The sequence below is a fragment of the Lampetra planeri genome, chromosome 69 (assembly GCF_965212315.1).
Source record: "Lampetra planeri chromosome 69, kcLamPlan1.2.h2, whole genome shotgun sequence".
In the NCBI taxonomy this organism is placed as follows: domain Eukaryota; kingdom Metazoa; phylum Chordata; class Hyperoartia; order Petromyzontiformes; family Petromyzontidae; genus Lampetra; species Lampetra planeri.
The window spans coordinates 447,759-467,399 of NC_136174.1; the positions used below are offsets into that span (position 1 = coordinate 447,759).

At 51.3% G+C, this 19,641-nt stretch overlaps 2 protein-coding genes across 5 annotated transcripts; one reads left to right on the forward strand and one right to left on the reverse strand.

Moving 5' to 3' along the window:
• Positions 1-803: 803 nt before the first annotated feature.
• Positions 804-10,375, reverse strand: LOC144737384 (uncharacterized). Of its 4 annotated transcripts, none has more exons than XM_078620058.1 (7): positions 10,139-10,375; positions 8,943-9,015; positions 7,726-7,821; positions 6,912-7,024; positions 5,416-5,542; positions 3,784-3,956; positions 804-989 (listed from the first exon to the last, which is right to left on the reverse strand). In XM_078620058.1, the coding sequence occupies exons 2-7, from the start codon at positions 8,980-8,982 to the stop codon at positions 924-926; spliced, it is 615 nt and encodes a 204-aa protein (XP_078476184.1). In that variant the 5' UTR covers positions 8,983-9,015; positions 10,139-10,375; the 3' UTR covers positions 804-923. The 4 variants fall into 4 exon arrangements, with proteins under 4 accessions (XP_078476184.1, XP_078476183.1, XP_078476182.1 ...); XM_078620057.1 differs by having other exon boundaries at positions 10,049-10,375; XM_078620056.1 differs by having other exon boundaries at positions 10,026-10,375.
• A 766-nt stretch (positions 10,376-11,141) lies between these two features.
• LOC144737386 (cytochrome c oxidase subunit 6A1, mitochondrial-like) lies at positions 11,142-18,142 on the forward strand. Its single transcript, XM_078620059.1, has 3 exons — positions 11,142-11,381; positions 15,065-15,207; positions 17,292-18,142. Exons 1-3 carry the CDS (start codon positions 11,288-11,290, stop codon positions 17,385-17,387), a joined length of 333 nt encoding a protein of 110 aa, XP_078476185.1. The 5' UTR covers positions 11,142-11,287; the 3' UTR covers positions 17,388-18,142.
• Positions 18,143-19,641: the final 1,499 nt, after the last annotated feature.

Consider the following 19,641-nt stretch of genomic DNA (forward strand, 5'->3'; position numbering starts at 1 on the left):
GATGATGACGGTATCAGCCACTTGAGTTGATCTGCTATCTTGTTGCGATGGCCAGTTCAGGGCTTCTGACAAAGAGCTACGCAGCAGCTCAAAGGGGCATTACACCTGGTTTATTGAGTAATAGGTAATAGTTATGCATGTATGCGCCCCCCCCACCCCCAAATGTGTTTACTGGCAAATGAGGTTCCAGTGGTGTGGGTGCTTGCCCCGAGCTCTCATACTCTGGTGGTGCATTATCTTTGGGTTGTGCGCCTTTTGGCGTCATCTGGTCCAACCCATGTGAGACTAGGCTCTAAGGAAAGCTGTCTCGGGTGTGGACCAGTCGGCTACAAGGACAGTGCATATATCGTCAGAGTTATGTTTTTTGTTTGCATTATGGCTACAGGTGTTGTGGTCTATACAAACATGACTCCTTGTAAGAAAGGTGTCAGTTTTGTTGCCAGATAGAAGGGTAAAAAACCAATTATGATAGTTTTTTTTTACTGTAATACTAGATTGACTATCCGGCTTCGCCCGGGACTTGTCTTGGATTAATACACGGCCTGCGCGGAGGGTGGGGGGGGATGCGTGACGCCAGCAGGCACACTGCGTGACGCTGCCGCATGCGGGTGACATCACAGATATGACGTCACCGCTCACTTGCGTGCCAAATATATGCATTTATGCGCCCCCCCACCACCAAAATACAAAAGTAAATTTTTATACGTTTTCTATTGTGTACAGTCTGGAAGCTACCCACATGCCAAATATCAAGTGTGTTGCATGTCGGGAAGTATGCTAAACATTTCGAACAGACACATATATTCACACATTTCCCTTTTATATATATAAATACAACAGTGTCATCGAGAGTTGATGGTCTTCCAATGGACCGGATAGACAAAAAAATATCTGCATCCACATCGCGGGTTTTTTGGTCTTCCTCAGCGTCTGGCGGGTGACGATTGGAGAGACGCCAGATAGCGGATGTGATTCCACACACACCACACCTGTCGCACGCACACACCACACAAATATCTCTCTCTGCCTTATGTGTATACCTGTGCGTGTACGTGTGTGTGCGCATACACGTGTGTTTACACGTCTGTGTGTGTGTACACGTGTGCGCATACACACGTGTGTGTGTGTACAAGCGTGGTTGTGCGTGTACACACAGGATCTACCGTGGAGCTGATCTGCCCACTGACCATTGGCTTGTCATCTGTATGATGCGCCTGCCATTCTTCCACTCCGGTGGTGGGTGTCCATCTAGGACCCCATTGAAACCCACAGTGGTCTGGTCTCAGCTCGCTGATGAAAGTTGCAAGCAATAATTGTATTATCGCATGCAGCTGGGGTTGGCATCATCCCCCACGCATCCTGATGTCGAGGGGAAATGGGTGAGGTAGCTGCAATTGCTGTTTGGGTACGCGGTCCAGACCTCCCCAGAGACCCTGGCTGACAGGGGAGGTGTTCAGGTTTGCTGATATAAAGCGACAGGCCCACTCTCATCGTCTACAGCATCCCACGTCGGAGAATGAGGCTTCCTGCAGCCTTCGCTCGAAAGTTCCGAGAGCCGTGCAGCGCTGCAAGGATGGGTGGTGATCGCGGGTTGCTGAGGAGATGGAGTCTGCCTTGAGTTGCTTGCGATCACAAATTACTCTTTAATTTCATCAAACAAGTGTACTTGCAGCGCCACACATCACCATTCTTAGAGGAAAGAAAGGTGTTTCGATCTCTGACCCCCAGGAACAAGTTTGCAGATGTTCTGAGCAATTCTGTGAGGTCTTGGGGAGGGGAAATTCCTCAGCCTGGAAACCATCATGGGGCAAAGTGGAGATGACCCTGGTGAGGCTGCAGTGCCTCAAATATTGGAAGAAGTTGTCACCCCCTGTGAGTGGCTGGCTGAGGTGCCATCTGTTGAGGAAGTACTGAAGGTGATCCAGAGCCAGAGACCATGAAAAGCACCGGTCAGAGATGATCTCCCAAGCGACTGCTTAGGGAGGGTGGCGTTTCTGTGCAGACTTCCCTATATGAAATCATATCAGTCTGGACCACGGGACGCGTTCCTCAGGATTGGAAGGATGCCCTGGTGACTCTACAGACTAATTACAAGAGCATCTCACTCCTCAGTGTGCCGGGAAAGGTCCTGGCAAGGATTATTCAACATTACTTAGCCAGGTACGCTGAGGAGAGGCTTGCATAGCCCCAATGTGGTTTCAGGCCAGGGCGGTCCTGCACAGATTTCATATTTCCTGTTCATCTGCTACAGCAGAGGTGTTGGGATTTCCAATTCTGACCTACATCTCTGCTTTATTGACCTGGTCAAGGCCTGTTATACTATCAACAGGCTTAGGCTCTGGGTTGATCTTCGTAGTTTCGGAGTCCCTAACTCTCTGCTCACAATCATTAAGGACCTTCATGATGGTGGGGAGTCAGAGCCACTCTCTGTTGACCTTGGGGTGCGGCAGGGATGTCCTCTGGCACCGACACGATTTAACATATTTTTCAACCACGTAGTTCGAGAAGAATTCCATGGCTGCAACGGTGGAATTTCCATTGTATCTGGGACAGATACAATGGGAGGCTGATCGATGCTCGGGTGCGGTCAAGGGATGACTCCCCATTGGTCAACCATATTACGTATGCCGATGATCTGGTTATTGCTGCTCACTCAGAGGATGAGTTGGAGGTGCTGCTGCTGAGCCTGGAATTTGCCACTAGGAGGTGGGGCCTTACCATCAGCCCCTCAAAAACTAAGCACCTGCCTGGGTATTTTGTGTCATCGGAAACATCACCCCCTCAACTCCCCATTGGTGGGACAGTTGTGGAGAGAGTGGAGAGTTTCCCATACCTGGGCAGTGTGCTTATGACCAGCTCTGGTTTGACAGTAGAGGTCTCACTCCAAATCAGTCGAGTGGCATTATCTTTTCATCAGCTGCATAACGCCGTGTGGAAGCTACCTGATCTGTCGCTCCACACGAAGCTTCGGGTCTTCTCGGTCACAGTAATGTCCTCCCTTCTCTATGCTTGTGAAACGTGGGCCCCCCTAATGGAAAATATTCGCCAGTTAGAAACATTCAAATGTGGCTTGCTTACGATCCATCCTGGGTTCAACCAGGCTGGATTGTGTGAGGAGCTCACAATCCTCAAAAGATCTGGACACAGTCCCATCGGTGAGCTCCTCCAGCAGGCAAGTTTGCTTTGGGTGGGTCATGTAGCCCGCATGCCCAGCCACCATATGCCAAACCAGCTAGAGGGGGCAAAACGGGTGCAGCATGGGCTAGAGAAGAGATGGAGCGATGTAGAGTGAGAGGATGTGGAACTGAGTGGACTTGCCAATAACTGGAACCAGCGGTGTCAAGATCGGCCTCTATGGAGGAGGCTCATGAAGGACGCTGCTACTGGGCAGTTGGAGGCAGTCACCCTCCAGCAACGTTGGAGGGCAGAGGAGCGACGCTCACAACAACGAGCGGAGCGCCGGGTGGCTAAAGCACAGCAAGTTGGCACAGTAGGGGACTCAGCTGGTGCATCAGCCAGTCATCTCAATCAGTAAACCCATGGCACCTGGGGGTCTGTCCCGTGACCTCTTGCTAGCAGGCGTTCGACACTTATTGCCTGGCACATCGCCGTGGTGACATTACTGCCACCGAGTGGCAAATGGCGGTTGTTGTTGTGTGTGCTTTCAAAGATATTGCTCGCTACCACTTGCCCCAAGTCTTTTCAGGCTATACAGGGGGATCTTTGTCTTTGTGCGTGCGTGTACACGCGTGAACGTGTGTGCGTGTGTGCGCGTGTCCACACCTCCACGCCCAGGCACATCGCGCGCCCGCTCATCAGCAGTGCCGTGCCGGCTGTGAGCAGTGGCAGTGTGAAGGGAGCCAGACCAAGTGGCTCTCGGTTCTGACTCATGTAGAGCCACAGGGGTAAGACGTCCAGACCCATGACGGCGAACAATCCCAGCGGCGTGCAGAATCCTACGCACACAAATGCAAAGGTGCCCCCCGTGTAGTCTTAACAGACTGTTGGGGCAAGTGCTGTTAGTGAGAACTATATATTTTTTTAAAGCGTCACGCATACGACGGCCGGCACTGTGGGTGGGTGGCCAGCACCATGCCGCTACTTACCCACTCACTCAAGTCACCATCTCGCTCACTCACTCACCCACTCACTCACCCACCCACCCAACCACTCACCCATTAATCTGCTCACCCACTCACTCGCCCATTCATCTTCTCACTAACTCACCCACTTACCCATTCATCTTCTCACTAATTCACCCACTCACCCATTCATCTCACTCACTAACCCACTCACTCACCCACCCACTCACCCATTCATCTTCGCACTCACCCACTCACCTATTCATATTCTCACTCACTAACTCACTCATCCACTAACCATCTCACTCACTCGCCCATTCATCTTCTCACTAACTCACTCACCCACCCACTCATTCATCTTCTCACTCACCCACTCACCCATTAATATTCTCACTAACTCACTCACTCATCTACTCACCATCTCACTCACTAACCAACTCACTCGCCCATTCATCTTCTCTCACCCACTCACCCATTCATATTCTCACTCACTCATCCACTCACCTTCTCACTCATGCACTCGCCTACCCACTCATTCACCCGTTCATCTTCTCACTCACTAAGCTATTCACTTATACCACACATACTTGTGGTGAGCATGCAAACAAAAAAACATGCTCTGATAGTATATGATGCATTGTCTTTGAAACTGATTGGTCCACACCCGAGACAGCTTTTCTTAGAGCCTAGTCTCACATGGTGTTGGACCAGATGACGCCAAAAGGCACACTTTCGGCTTCAATGCAAACATGACTCCTCGTAAAAAAAAGGTGTCAGTTTTGTTGCCAGATAAAAGGGTAAAAAAAACAATGATAATATTTTGCTACTGGCAAAGGAGGTTCCAATAGTTGTGTTCTTTATATTTTGATGCTGGCGAAGGAGCAGAGGTCGCAACCGGGTACCCGATACCCGTACCCTACCCAATACCCGGCTACCCGTACCCGGCCGGGTACGGGTATCCGTTTGCGATCCTGGTGCGGCCGGGTACGGGTACGGGTAGACCGTGAGTCACTAGTGAGTAACTGTTTGTCACTCATTTCCCAAAATCTTGTCTCTTCTCACAATTCAAGTTCCTAGAATCAACCCACCTGCGCCTGCAACATGGCTTCATCCCAGAGGTCGCAATCAGGTACCCGATACCCGTACCCTACCCGTACCCGACCGGGTATGGGTAGGGTACGGGTACCCGTTTGCGACCCTGGTGCGGCCGGGTACGGGTAAGGAATCAAAACCCGTTTGCGACCTCTGCGAGGGAGGTCCCATGATGAAGCTCAAAAGCTCATCGGATTCCGACGCTCGTGTTGTTTTTTCTTTCCCCTCTCCCGCACAACACCGTTGGCCATGACGGCTTGAACCCAGCGCGGTGCTCCGTCGAATTTCTCCTTCCAGTCGGCTCCCAGCGATCGGTGATTGCAAACGAAGACGATCCACTCGAGTGCGGAGATCAGGTAGCCCCATCCCTGCGTCGACGACGAAGAACAGAGAAGGCAGAGATTCGCCCCGTCCCCCGCCCCACAGTGTAGTTTTAACAGACTGTTGGGGCAAGTGGTGTTACATACACACACACGTCTACACACCACACACACACACAAAGTTCTCCTCGGTGAAGCATTCGAAAAACAGTGCTGTTGTCTCTGTGTATCTCTGTGTGTCTCTGTGTGTCTCTGTGTATCTCTGTGTGTCTCCGTGTGTCTCTGTGTTGTATCTGTGTATCTCTGTGTGTCTATATGGGGTCTCTGTGAGGTCTCTCTGTGTCTCTGTGTTGTATCTGTGTATCTCTGTGTGTCTATATGGGGTCTCTGTGAGGTCTCTCTGTGTCTCTGTGTGTCTCTGTGTGTGTCTGTGTGTCTCTGTATATCTCTGTGTATCTCTGTGTATCTCTGTGTGTCTCTGGGTGTCTCTGGGTGTCTATATGGGGTCTCTGTGAGGTCTCTGTGTGTCTCTCTGTGTCTACGTGTGTCTCTGTGTATCTCTGTGTCTCTGTGTGTCTCTGTATGTATCTGTGTGTATTTGTGTGTCTCTGTGTATCTCTGTGTGTCTCTGTGTGTCTCTGTGTGTCTCTGTGTGTCTCTGTGTGTCTCTGTGTGTCTCTGTGTTGTATCTGTGTATCTGTGTGTCTATATGGGGTCTCTGTGAGGTCTCTCTGTGTCTCTGTGTGTCTCTGTGTATCCTCTGTGTGTCTCTGTGTGTCTCTGTGTATCTCTAAGAGTCTCCGTGTATCTCTGTGTGTCTCTGTGTATGTATGTGTGTCTCTGTGTATCTCTGTGGGTCTCCATACCTGTCAACCCCTTATCAGTGCCCCAGAGGTCGCAAACGGGTTTTGATTCCTTACCCATACCCGGCCGTACCAGGGTCGCAAACGGGTACCCGTACCCTACCCGATACCCGGCTACCCGTACCCGGCCGGGTATCGGGTAGGGTACGGGTATCGGCTATCCGATTGCGACCTCTGGGATGAAGCCATGTTGCAGGCACGGGTGGGTTGATTCTAGGAACTTGAATTGTGAGAAGAGACAAGACGTTGGGAAATGAGTGACAAACGGTGACTCACCAGTGACTCACGGCCCACCCGTACCCGTACCCGGCCGCACCAGGGTCGCAAATGGGTACCCGTACCCGGCTGGGTACGGGTAGCCGGGTATCGGGTACCCGATTGCGACCTCTGCAGTGCCCTACCTTATCGCAGACCAATTCAGACCTCATTGATCACCCCGTGCCCTTCATAAAATCTCAACGTTCATCCTACAAAGACTACGGGGTAAACCGTATGGCGTTGACAGGTATTGGCGGTAGGCGAGGGGGTGGGGTGAGTGAACCCCGGTTCGACACCTGGCACAGGTGACTCCACAGGAGCCCGCGTCCCAGGTTGTCGATGGCCACGTCGAGCCAGGCCCCGTAGGCGAAGGTCTGATGCAGGCGGCGCGCCAGCCACCCGTCAATCCCTGCACACGCCGGGGGTGGGAGTGGTGGTGGTGGGGGTGGTGGTGGTGGTGGGGGTGGTGGTGAGGGTGGTGGTGGTGGTGGGGGTGGTGGTGGGAGTTGTGGTGGGGGTGGTGGCGGTGGTGGGGGTGAGGGTGGTGGTGGTGGTGAGGGTGGTGGTGGGAGTGGGGGTTGTGGGAGTGGTGGGGGTGGTCGGGGTGGTGGTGGGGGTGGTGTTGGTGGTGGGGGTGGTGGGAGTGGTGATGGTGGTGGCGGTGGTGGGGGTGACGGTGGTGGTGGGAGTGGTGGCGGTGGTGAGGGTGGTGGTGGTGGTGGAGGTGGGGGTGGTGGGAGTGGTGGTGGGAGTGGTGATGGGGGTGGTGGCGGTGGTGGGGGTGAGGGTGGTGGTGGGGGTGGTGGCGGTGGTGGGGGTGGTGGTGGGAGTGGTGGTGGTGGGGGTGGTGGTGGTCGGGGTGGTGGTGGTCGGGGTGAGGGTGGTGGTGATGAGGGTGGTAGCGGTGGTGGGATGGTGGTGGTGGGAGTGGTAGCGGTGATGAGGGTGGCGGTGGTGGGGATGAGGGTGGCGGTGGTGGGGGTGATGGAGGGGGTGGTGGTGATGGGGTTGGTGGCGGTGATGAGGGTGGTAGCGGTGATGAGGGTGCTGGTGGTGGGGGTGGTGGTGGGGGTGGTGGTGGGGGTGGTGGCGGTGGTGGAGATCACTTACAGTCCAGAGCTGCAAAGGTCGAGTAGAGAGGCACGAACAGGTGAGGGGAGTCCAACCACCACCACGCAAGCGCGAGGAGCAGTAGGCGGACATAGCCTGGCACGTGCGCGCACAGACGACACGAGGGGCCGACGCACCCTCCGATTGGCGACGGTTGGGGTGACGTCACGGGTGGCGTATGACGTGCGTACAATGGCCGCTCGCTCACAACACTTACCTAGGCGTCCAACTCACCGCCCACCCACTCACCTAGGAACTTGCGCACACTCACCCCACCCACTCACTTACCCACGAAATCACCGACTCACTCATCCACCCACCTATCCACCCACTCATTCACCCATCCATTTATCCACCTAATCAGTCACCCAATCACCCACTCACCCACCCAATCACCCACTCAACCACCCACTTGCTCACCACCCACCTACCCACTCACTCACTCAACCACAGGCTTACCTAATCATTCACTTACTCACTGGCTTAACCACTAATCCACTCATTCAACCACTCACCCACCCGCTCAACCACCCACCCACTCATTCACTGACTTATCCACTAACCCACCCACTCACTCACCCACCCACTCACCCACCCACCCACTCATCCACCCACTCACCCACCCACTCACCCACTCAACCACCCACCCACTCACCAAGCACCCACCCACCCACTCACCACCCACTCACTCACCCACTCACTCAACCACTCACCCACTCACCACCCACCCACTCACCCACTCACTCAACCACTCATCCACCCACAGACTTACCCAATCGATCACTCACTGGCTTACCCACGAACCCACTCATTCAACCACTCACCCACCCGCTCAACCACCCACCCACTCATTCACTGACTTACCCACTAACCCACCCACTCACTCACCCACCCACTTACTCACCCACCCACTCACTCACCCACCCACCCACTCACCCACCCACCCACTCACCCACCCACCCACCCAATCACCCACTCAACCACCCACCCACTCACCACCTACCCACCACCCACCCACTCACCCACTCACTCACTCAACCACTCATCCACCCACAGACTTACCCAATCGCTCACTCACTGGCTTACCCACGAACCCACTCATTCAACCACTCATCCACCCACTCACCTACCAGATTATAGGACGCACCCGCAAGTGTCTTACGATCCGGTATTTTGTCACAATCCTTGTTTAATGTTGGGAATGCGAGGAGTCTCACCTACAATGTTCGGAGTCCAAAATAGAACTTTCAACGGCATTCCGTCTCCCTATGGATGGTCCACTCCCGCTTCCTGCACGGTTTAAAGATTCACAAAGCTCCGGTTAGAACCAATTAAACTGGTCAACAAAAAACAAAATTTCTGGCCTGGACTTTTGCAGCTGTTTTAGACTAATTTCAGGGTGCTGATTCCAAATCTGATCTCACATTTGCTCTATCACATATTTTTTATGCTATCGGCATACCCCATTTTCATTGATTTTACCCAAAATTAACTCTGTCACTTATGATTGCAAGTTGTTGCGAGTCAGTGACTGCTTTAGTGTTAAAATAGGGCGCTGTATTTTTAGGATAGTGTGTTTATAATATCATTTTATGTAGATATCCACATTTATTTAATATTTTTCTTCTGCAGTTTTTATTGAAAATGCAATATTTGATATCTCAAAAACCTGATGTGATAGACAAAAACTGATGCCAGATTTGGAATCAGCACCCCAAAATTACCTTAAACCCGTTGCAATACCTTATGCCAGAAAAAGGTGTGTTGACCAGTATTAGCGTTACCTACGAATAACAAAACTAAACTCTTTTTTGAGAAGCGATCAAAAAAATTACAGCAGCTCAATCGGGTGGCTGATTTAATCACGTGGAAATTGATAGCAGCAGCCAAATAACTCTAAACGCGTGGTGATGCTGATTCTACAGTGACCTTCTGTCTTCGTGGCTAACGAGCATGCCCGGCCGCCTTTGTCTCCGCTGCGTTGATCTTACACACACACAACACCGTGATATGGACGCTACAATTTTTCATGAACTAAAGGCCGACTCCGCCTACAATGCTCGCCCTTCAACAACACAACACCAAAGCTCCCCCAGGTAGCCTCTAGCAGGGCTGTAGGGGCAAGTGGTGTTAGCTAGCGAGTAGCAGCAGCAGTGTCTATGTACTACACACACCACACACAGACAAAGCTCCCCCCCAGGTAGCCTCTAGCAGGGCTGTTGGGGCAAGTACTGGTAGCTCGGTGGAGACGTTTCGTACACTTGGCTACACCAGGTTACTCATTTCGAGGCTGAGTCGACCTAGAGGAGGAGGCCCAGGCTACCGGTCGGCGAGAGGCCGCGGTGATGACCGTGACATCGAACTTGGTTCTCGCTCCTAGCCGTGCACACACACACACAAAATCATTAATTACAAATAAATAATTAAGCTGTCAATCAACTCGCTCGCCCCTCCCCCCGCCTCTGAATGGCGGGACAACTCCGAATCACGTGGGCGCGACTCTCGGATCCAGGAAGCGATGACGTCACAGGGCTATTTTTAGCCCTCCACGGACGTGACGTCATCCCCCAGCGGGTTCCCACCCTTTCACTCCGTATGACGTCATCCGGCTCTTTTCGGTTCCTTTGGCGACACGCGTTTGACGTCATGCAGAGTTGTCCGCGCGTAATGACGTCACGATCGCCGCGTCCCTCTCTCTCGACGCATCCTTATGAATAAACCAAGCGAGATGATGATGTCATTGACACGGTGACGTCACTATCCATCGAAGGCTCCCTTGACTTGGGCCCCTCCCACTTACGTACGCGATGACGCACGTCCTCCCTCACCTTGAGCATTGCCCCTCTCCCCCTCCAACTGACTTCGTGACGGGATGACGTCACACCCTATCATTATGGATCCAGCGCGATGACGTCACCAACCACCACATCACGCACGTCCTCCAACCATTGGGCACCCCCCACCACAATGTACGTCGCGAGGTGGTGACGTCATATCCTTTCAATGTACATCCAACGCGATGACGTCACCGTCCATCCACGTCGCGCACGTCCCTCCTCACATTGAGCATCCCAACCCCCCACATACGTCGGGAACGCGGTGACGTCACATCCGCTCATTATGCACCCAACGCGATGACGTCACGGTCCATCCACGTCGCGTACGTCATCCTAACCTTTGGTCCCCCCCTCCACCCCTGCGTGTTCGGTGACGTCACACAAGACCGTGCGTGCTGACGTCACTCCCCCTCACGTACGCGCGAACATCACACAGGCCCGTGCGCGCTGACGTAGCCCACCACCCCTCACCACCCACCCCTTCGTGCGCGCTGACGTCACGTGCCCCGTTGCGTGCTGACGTCAGTCACCACCCCCACCACCCACCCCTTCGTGCGCGCTGACGTCACGAGCCCTTGCGTGCTGACGTCAGTCACCACCCCCACCACCCACCCGGCGTGCGCGCTGACGTCACGAGCCCGTGCGTGCTGACGTCACGGTTGTTTCAAGGTTGAGGAAGGCGGCCATTCGCGTATCTCATCTCTCATTCCCCGATCTCGGCAGCGATGTCTCCTCCGTTGTCTCTCGCCTCGTCCGCATGGCGCCTCGTCCGGGTGCCCGCGAGGCGGTACGCCTCGGTGGCGCACGAGGAGCACAAGAGTGAGTTGTCGGGAGAGACGCGGGGGTTGGTGTGGTGGTGGTGGCGGTGGTGAGGCAAGGTCAGGAGGAGGCTTCGGTGTGACGGACTAGGCCTCGAGAAGTTGTTTTTAACGAAATTTTACGGAGGTTTTAATTATACTCTTTGGTTTTTTCGGTTTAAATCACGTAGGTAGAAAATAAAATAAATAGCGACGTGGTTCAGCACTTCCACTGCTGGATTATATTTTTTTCCCGCTGGTGTTGCGATCGAAACGTCGTTATTTATTTTATTTGATACCTACGTGACTTTACCGAAATAACCAACCAGTATGGATTTCTGCAGTCACGAAAGCTTCAAGTCAAGTTTTAATTAGAGTTGGAGCTTCTGCTCGACGTTCTGCTCACGCTAATTGGTGCGTTTCTTAATGTTTTGCGAGGCTCCGAGTTTACATTAACCACACAGTGTCCATACCTGTCAACCCCATATGGTTCATCGCGTATTCTTGTATAGGCGTACAGCCATTTCAATTCGGGCAACAATTTTGTTTTCGTCTACTTGTGTTTCTCTCTTGTGATGGGACTTTGTGGGGTGAAGGTTGAGATTTATAAGGGCACGGGGGTGACCAATCAGGTCTAAATTGGTCTGTAATAAGGGCACTGATAAGGGAGGGGTTGACAGGTATTTAGTAGTGTATAGTGTAGTGTATAGTAGTGTGTCGTGTCGTGTATAGTAGTGTAGTGTGTAGTGGAGTGTAGAGTGTAGTGCATAGGATGAACGTTGAGATTTACAAGGGCACGGAGGTGACCAATCAGGTCTGAATTGGTTTGTAATAAGAAGGGCACTGATAAGGGGTTGACAGTTATGCACACTGCACCACGATACACTACACGATACACTACACGATACACTACACTATACACTACACTACTATACACTACACTACTATACACTACACTACTATACACTACTATACACTCATACCTGTAAACCCATACGGTTTACCCGTGTTCTCGTCCAGGGGAAATTGAGTTTTCAGGGCAATACGCCGTATAGCCGTTTGAATACGGGCAAAAAAACAATGTTTTTGTATATTTATTTGTGTTTTTCCCTTGTGATGGGACTTTGTGGGATGAACGTTGAGATCTATTAGGGCACGCGGAGAATTAGTTATTGCAATACACGTTTCCTTGCAAAGGGTTTCTATTTGGTGTTTGCACATCTTAATACAACTCCTGTTTTTGTAAGAGTAAAAGCTCTTCTTATTATTTAATACTTTGATACTGGCAAAAGGTCCCATTTTGTTATGGGGTTTTTTTTTACTGTGGGTAACACTGGTGGCGACAGCCTATGTGTTAAAACTGATTTTCTAAAGAATTACGGACAGCGAGAGAGAGAGAGATTATTCTATCTGTGGGGCCTTTTTGCCACTAGTATCATCTGGCAATTAAAACAGGTGTTCACACATCAAATGGACGCGCACCTATTGCAGGGCGTCGTCTGCATCAACCACACGGTCATCCTTGCGGTAAAACATGAAGACAAACGTTGCCTTTGGTAATACTGTTGTATGCGTTGTCCTTGAAACCGATTGGCCTACACCAGACCGACAGCCTCCTGTATGACCTTGTCTCTGCACCAGTGAACAACGGCTGACTTAGATGCACAGACAACGACTGCCAATGTCACATCCAGGTGGTCAAGCCACAGAGCCACCGTCTCAGCAGAAGCAGTAGCGGAGTATTAATCATCACCGCAGTGATGTCTGTCTCCTACTCCGTATTTGTGGTCTATTCTGGATGACCACAGTCGCACACGACTGGTCAGTTTGTAATTTTCCATGAGTGTATCATCATGCATCTGCATTTGCTGCAGTGGGGATGCGGCTTAGGATGGACCACGAGCTTAGTGGAAGTTCAAGCAAGGGATCTTATGGGTCGACCAGTTTTTCGGTTTGGCCATGTTTGTTTGTTGTAGTACAGACACGTAGGTAAAAATTAAAGTTAATAAAAGTAAAATAAAAATAAAATAAAAATCACGACGTTTCGGAGGCAACACAAGCTTCCGTCTTAAGGTGGAACCGTCACAGCACGATAGTTGTATCAAGTGAGAGAGATTCCAAGAAAACAGTCCTTGTATATATACTGGTTGAGGGTGGGAGGAGCCAAGGTAGGCCCTGAATATTATTATTATTGTGAGGTTCGGTGCAGTTCCACCTGAAGACGGAAGCTTGTGTTGCCTCCGAAACGTCGTGATTTTTATTTTATTTTTTATTTTACTTTTATTAACTTGAATTTTTTACCTACGTGACTTTACCGAAAAAAACCTAAGAATATGAATCCTTGCAGTCACGAAAGCTTCAAAGCTAGAATTGTAGTACAGAGTTAGACTGATGGCCTTAATCTAAGTTGTCTTGTGGTTGTTGTTGTTTGACTTGCATCCCACTGGAATTTTTGCACACAGTGTTGGTGTACGGTGCTTTTTCTGCAATATTTTGCTGTCTTTTCTGAATTTTCTGTTTGCACATAGTCACTTGAAGATGTTTTCTTGTTCATGTTTTTGTTTTTTTGTTTGTTGCGGTTGCACCCGATTCAAGAGCCGAATGGCTCACAGGGCTATACCTAATAAATGAAACTTGAAACTATATCTATGGGATGTGATGCCTTGCAATAGGGGTGTCTATTGGGTGTTGAGACCTCTTAGCACTTCCTGTAATATTGCCGGGCAGGGTAAAGTTTTTTTATTTTTTCATCATTTTGATACTGGCAATAGAGGGGTCGCATTTTAGGTATATATGATGCTATAGTACATGCGAGTTCCCGTTCCGGGCCATCTGCAGATTGCAAGGTGGGTGTGTGCTGTTCACCATTGAATCACCACGCAGAGACCCCATAGACTCGCCACACAGATCCATAGACTCATCAAAAGAAACCCATAGACTGACCACACAGAGACGCCATAGACTCACCACACACACCCCATATAGACTCATTAAAAGAGACCCATAGACTCACCACGCAGTGACCCACAGACTCACCACACGGATACCCGTAGACTCACCACACAGAGACCCCATAGACTCACCACACATACCCCATAGACTCATTAAAAGAGACCCATAGTCTAATCACGCACAGACCCATAGATTCACCACACAGAGACCCCATAGACTCATCACGTAGAGACCCATAGATTCACCACACAGAGACCCCATAGACTCATCACGTAGAGACCCATAGACCCACCACGCAGAGACCCATAGACTCGCCACACAGAGACCCAAAGACTCACCACACAGAGACCCACAGACTCGCCACACAGAGACCCACAGACTCGCCACACAGAGACCCACAGACTCACCACACAGAGACCCAAAGACTCATCACGTAGAGACCCATAGACTCACTACACAGACCCATAGACTCACCACGCAGAGACCCATAGACTCGCCACGCATTGACCCATAGCCTCACCACACAGAGACCCACAGACTTGCCACACAGAGACCCAAAGACTGGATTTTAGATTGAAAACGAATTTCTCGAGCGCTGCTTTTTTGTGTTTTTTTTTAGTTGTTCTTCCCCCGCACCTCCCGAATGGCAACGGTTTGCCTCCGTGCGGTGGTTTCCAAAAATAATTTCGGCGTACGTCAACATCAACACTCGTGTCATTCCCCCCTCGCCCCGTGTGTCCTGTGCCGTGCCAGGCTCTCGCATGTGGAAGATCCTCACCTTCACGGTCGCCCTGCCCGGCGTCGCCGTTTGCATGCTCAACTCCTACCTCTCGAGCCAGCACGAGCACGAGCGGGCCGAGTTCGTCCCCTATGAACATCTGCGCCTGCGCACCAAGGTGGGCCAACGCACGCGGGCGGGCAGGCTCACGCCAATACAGTGATCCCTCGTTTATCGCGGTTAATGGGGACCGGAACCCCTCGCGATAGGTGAAAATCTGCGAAGTAGGATTGGCCCCCTAGGAATTTCCGTATGTGTGTGTGGGTACCAGAATGTTTAAAATATGTATATTTATACTTTAAATATATATATTTTTTACTTAAATATATTTAATTATAAAACCTTAATATTATACATTCACTCTCTCTCATACGATACGTATTATGGTGTTCTACACTCACCAATGACAGTAGTATCTTGAGACTTGACTCCAGTAATGACGACGATGACAATGATGATGACAATGACGACGATGACAGACCTGTGCAGTTCGATGAATGTGATGATGAATTATGATGATGATGGTGTTACTGCACAGGTATAATGAGGCCTTTAAATCAGTTCGAAAAATCCGCGATGCACTGAGGCCGTGAAACTTGAACCGCGAAGTGGCGAGGGATTACTGTACACGCAAATACACGCATACTCACACCCACACTCGCACGCACACCCATACGCGCCTGCACACTCGCAAGCACACTAACACGTACACTCATACCCAAACGCGTACATACACTCACAAGCACACTTACACGCACACTCACACCCAAACATGCCCGCACACTCATAAGCACACTAACACGCACACACCCAAACGCGCATACACACTAACACGCGCATACACACTAACACGCGCATACACACTAACACGCGTGCTAACACGCGCGCTAGCACGTACACTCACAAGTACACTAACAAGTACACTAACACGCACACTAACACCGCACCAGGTACTCATTTTGAGGCTGAGTCGACCTAGGGGAGGCCCAGGACCGGATCAGACAATTGCCACCGGCGTTGGCCGTGAGCGGGAATCGAATTCGGGTCGCCAGGTTCGTAGCGCGGCGCGCTAGCCGCCGCTATGGGCATGCGCGTACGCAACTCCTGTTTCATTGCCAGAAAGGGTAAAACCAATTCTTATCTTTTCATACTTTGATACTGGCAACAACAACAAGCAGCGGTTATAAAAACAATGAACTTTCGATCGTTTGATGCAAAGTGTCTCGCTCCAGTGGCTTCCTAATTTCGAAAGAAAGAGAGCGCGTTCCAGACGGCCGCAGAAGCGGCGCACCCTGGAAGCACGATGCAGCGGTTAAATAAAATAGCTTCGTTCCATTCGCATATATTTCTTTTACGTGATTTATTTTTACCATTCCTATGCTGCTGGGCACTTCACTATCGTGTTTGCGAGCACTGCCTTTGTCCGGGAACTTTTTGCCAGTATCAAGGTGTAGTGACATAGGACGTCACTACTGTGTCGGCCCGTACGAGGGCTGGGGGCCCCAAGGGGGTGCCTGTGGGGGTCACGTGGTGGAGGGACCCAGACCTTCCCGTGAGGTGGGGGAAGGGAGGCGTGGCCTGGGAAGGGAGGCGTGGCCTGGGCAGAGCCGGCCACACCGGAGCTGATATAAGCGGGGTGTGGATGCAGAGCGGGGGGCTGTTGAACTCCGAAGTGAAGACGACATCATCAGTCCTCAAGTCCCGGGTCGTCGTCCTGGACCAGGCAGCCCGTTGCCTGCCTGGTCCACTCTGTGTCGTGTTTCAGAGTGATTAGTGAGTTGAGGAAGGTGGTCACCACCTCATGTACAGTGTTATATTACTTACCGTTTACTAAATAGTGTTGCCTCCAAGCTGTGTGTGTGTGTGCACCTAATTCGAACCCACTACAAAGGTATGAAAAAAATTGACGATTCCTTGCAAAAGGTTTAATCTCCTTGGTGTTTGAACATCTTGGCACAGCTCCCGTTTTATATTTCCAGAAAGGGTAAAAACCCTGTTGTTATTTTTCATGTCGTGTTTGTTGTTGTTGCAACGTTTTGTTACCACCAGTGGGGCCCTTCCCACCCCTTACCGGAGACATCCAGCGACAAAACAAGAGCTTCGCAACTCATCGGATTCCTCCCGCGGTCCCAACAATTTCCGGATGTCCCGTCCTGACCTCTCTGTCTCTCTCTCTCTCTCTACCCCCTCCCACTCCGCCAGCGCTTCCCCTGGGGCGACGGGAACCACAGCCTCTTCCACAACTCCCACGTCAATGCCCTTCCCACCGGCTACGAGGAAAACGACAGCCACCACTAGAGGCGTCCTGCGCCGCTCTGCCCTTCCGTCTGTGCTGCCCTCTTGGCTCTGCTGCTGCTGCTCTGGGCTCCTAAGGCGTGTGCGCGCGTGTGTGTGCGTGTGTGCGGGCAGAAATGTGGATTTGTCTCCGTGAAACCTTTGTGGGCGCCTCGATTTTAGAGGATTTTCTTTGGTTTCTTTTCATTGGGTTACCCCCCGCCCACACGCCTCCCCCGTCTCCCACATATACTGGGTGGCCCAAATCTCCGTGCCGCTGGTATTTGCTTGACACCCACCTAAGGCCTGGCTCGTTCGTCTGTCCTAAATGTATAATGCTCCAGGAGCCCTAAACTAAACTTTAAAGACTTTTTTTTTTGACCAGGTGTCTAAAGGTCGCTCTTCTTTCGGAAGCGACCTGGCCTATCACAAGTAAACTAAAGATATTTTTTATTTTACCCCGTGTCCATGGGCGCTACACACTTGAGCTACGTAGCTCTCGTTTCAGTTCGCTTCTGAAAGAGCGTTGTGGCCTTAAACGCCTGGTGAAGTACAAAAATCGTTAATAGATTTATAAGTTGGGGGTAGATGTTGAGCCGAAGGATGTAAATTGTTTATTTTCTTTCTCCGAGTGGGAATGATTGAACGCACGCACAGACGGCCCACACACGCTCACACACAAACGCAGGCTACACACACCCAAAGCCGCCTTTTAATTGCCGTAACAAGTTGCGTCGTCTTTCCAGGGCGCCGAAAATAAACACGCAGTCACAAACGTCTCGTTCGTCTCAGCCTGTCGTGTGTGATGGTGACCCGTCTGAGGTGGTAGCGCGTTGGACGTGTGTTTGTGGTGTTATGTAGTTTGGTGTACAGTAGTATAACACATTCCTGCGGAGGGAGCTGGTAGGAACGTTGGGTTGCTTGGTCAATGGCCAGGGTCAACGGCGGCGTGGTGTATTCGGCAAATATGGCCGACTGTGAGGGCGGGCACAAGCCGGCGTGAGTAGGTTAAACGTTGAGTTTTATAAGGGCACCACGGGGTGACCAGTCCCTCCCCACCCAGCCCCACCCCTCCCACCCTCCACCCAGCCCCACCCTCCCCACCCAGCCCCTCCCTACCCAGCCCCTCCCCACCCTCCCCTCTCCACCCAGCCCCACCCCTCCCATTTTTGGATGCACGGCGGACGGACACAATAATCCCCTGTGGGCTTGTGGAACCAGGTGGTTCCTACCAGTATGCTGGTAAACTGACCGCTGTTTACAGGCAAGGAGTGGTTTTGAAATTCAGTGTCTCATTGGTAGAACCAAAAATATTCAGTGTCTCATTGGTAGAACCAAAAATATTCAGTGTCTCATCTCTAAAGCGTCAGGCTCCCGTGAATCAATGCTGGTGAACTGCCCACTGTAGGTAAGGAACGGTTTCAACTTGATTTGAAGTTTTCGTGACTGCAGGGATTCATATTATTGGTTCTTTCGGTAGAGTATAGTTGTGTGTGTGTGTGATGAATTAGTTGCCCGTCGGTACAGGACCACCTCGTGAATGATTTCACTCGGAAGGTTGCTGCCGTTCGTCGAGAAACGGAAGGCGGCATTCCCGAGTCAGCTCTGCCGCCAGCGTCTTCCGTTCTGGATATCTTCGTGCCATCCACAGCCGAGGAAAATCCGGAGGATCATAACGGCTGCTCCAACAATGTCTCCCCTGTGCACTGGGACCCAATGCCGGCCGACACAAATTTCTGAAGGAGTTTCTTCCGGCGCTTTCTGCCTTTCATGATGAGCACGTGTAATGTTTCAGTCGCGCAAGGTTGTCGATGAACTAGCCAGCGCCATGCCATAGTCACACCACGGTGGAAGAAGGCTGGAGCAGACCCCTCTGACAAATAGTCGAGAGACTGGTATGTCCTCAGCTATCTGGAGCAAAATAATAAAATATGTAAAACATTTTTAAACACGCTTTAATGAAATGTACTGTCCGAGCTGCACCTTCCCCTGCCCCCTGCCTTTCATCACGAGCACGTATAATGCTTCAGTAGCGCAGGGTTGTCGATGAACTAGCCAGCGCCATGCCATAGTCACACCACGGTGGAAGAAGGCTGGAGCAGACCCCTCTGACAAATAGTCAGCTATCTGGAGCAAAATAATAAAATAAGTAAAAAAAAAAATTTCAACACGCTTTAATGAAATGTACTGTCTGAGCTGCACCTTCTCCTGCCCCCTGCCTTTCAGCACGAGCACGTATAATGCTTCAGTAGCGCAGGGTTGTCGACCAACTAGCCAG

Bases quoted from the DNA above. Each gene is read 5' to 3' on its own strand.
- LOC144737384 (XM_078620058.1), bottom strand. From the start codon at position 8,982: ATGCCGTTGAAAGTTCTATTTTGGACTCCGAACATTGTAG. The intron at 7,025-7,725 runs GTAAGTGATCTC...CGGCGTGTGCAG, and splicing joins GACCTTTGCAGCTCTGGACT to GGATTGACGGGTGGCTGGCG. The intron at 990-3,783 runs GTGTGGACACGC...TGCGTGCGACAG, and splicing joins CGATGTGCCTGGGCGTGGAG to GTGTGGTGTGTGTGGAATCA.
- LOC144737386 (XM_078620059.1), top strand. From the start codon at position 11,288: ATGTCTCCTCCGTTGTCTCTCGCCTCGTCCGCATGGCGCCTCGTCCGG. The intron at 11,382-15,064 runs GTGAGTTGTCGG...GTGCCGTGCCAG, and splicing joins GGCGCACGAGGAGCACAAGA to GCTCTCGCATGTGGAAGATC. The intron at 15,208-17,291 runs GTGGGCCAACGC...CCACTCCGCCAG, and splicing joins ATCTGCGCCTGCGCACCAAG to CGCTTCCCCTGGGGCGACGG.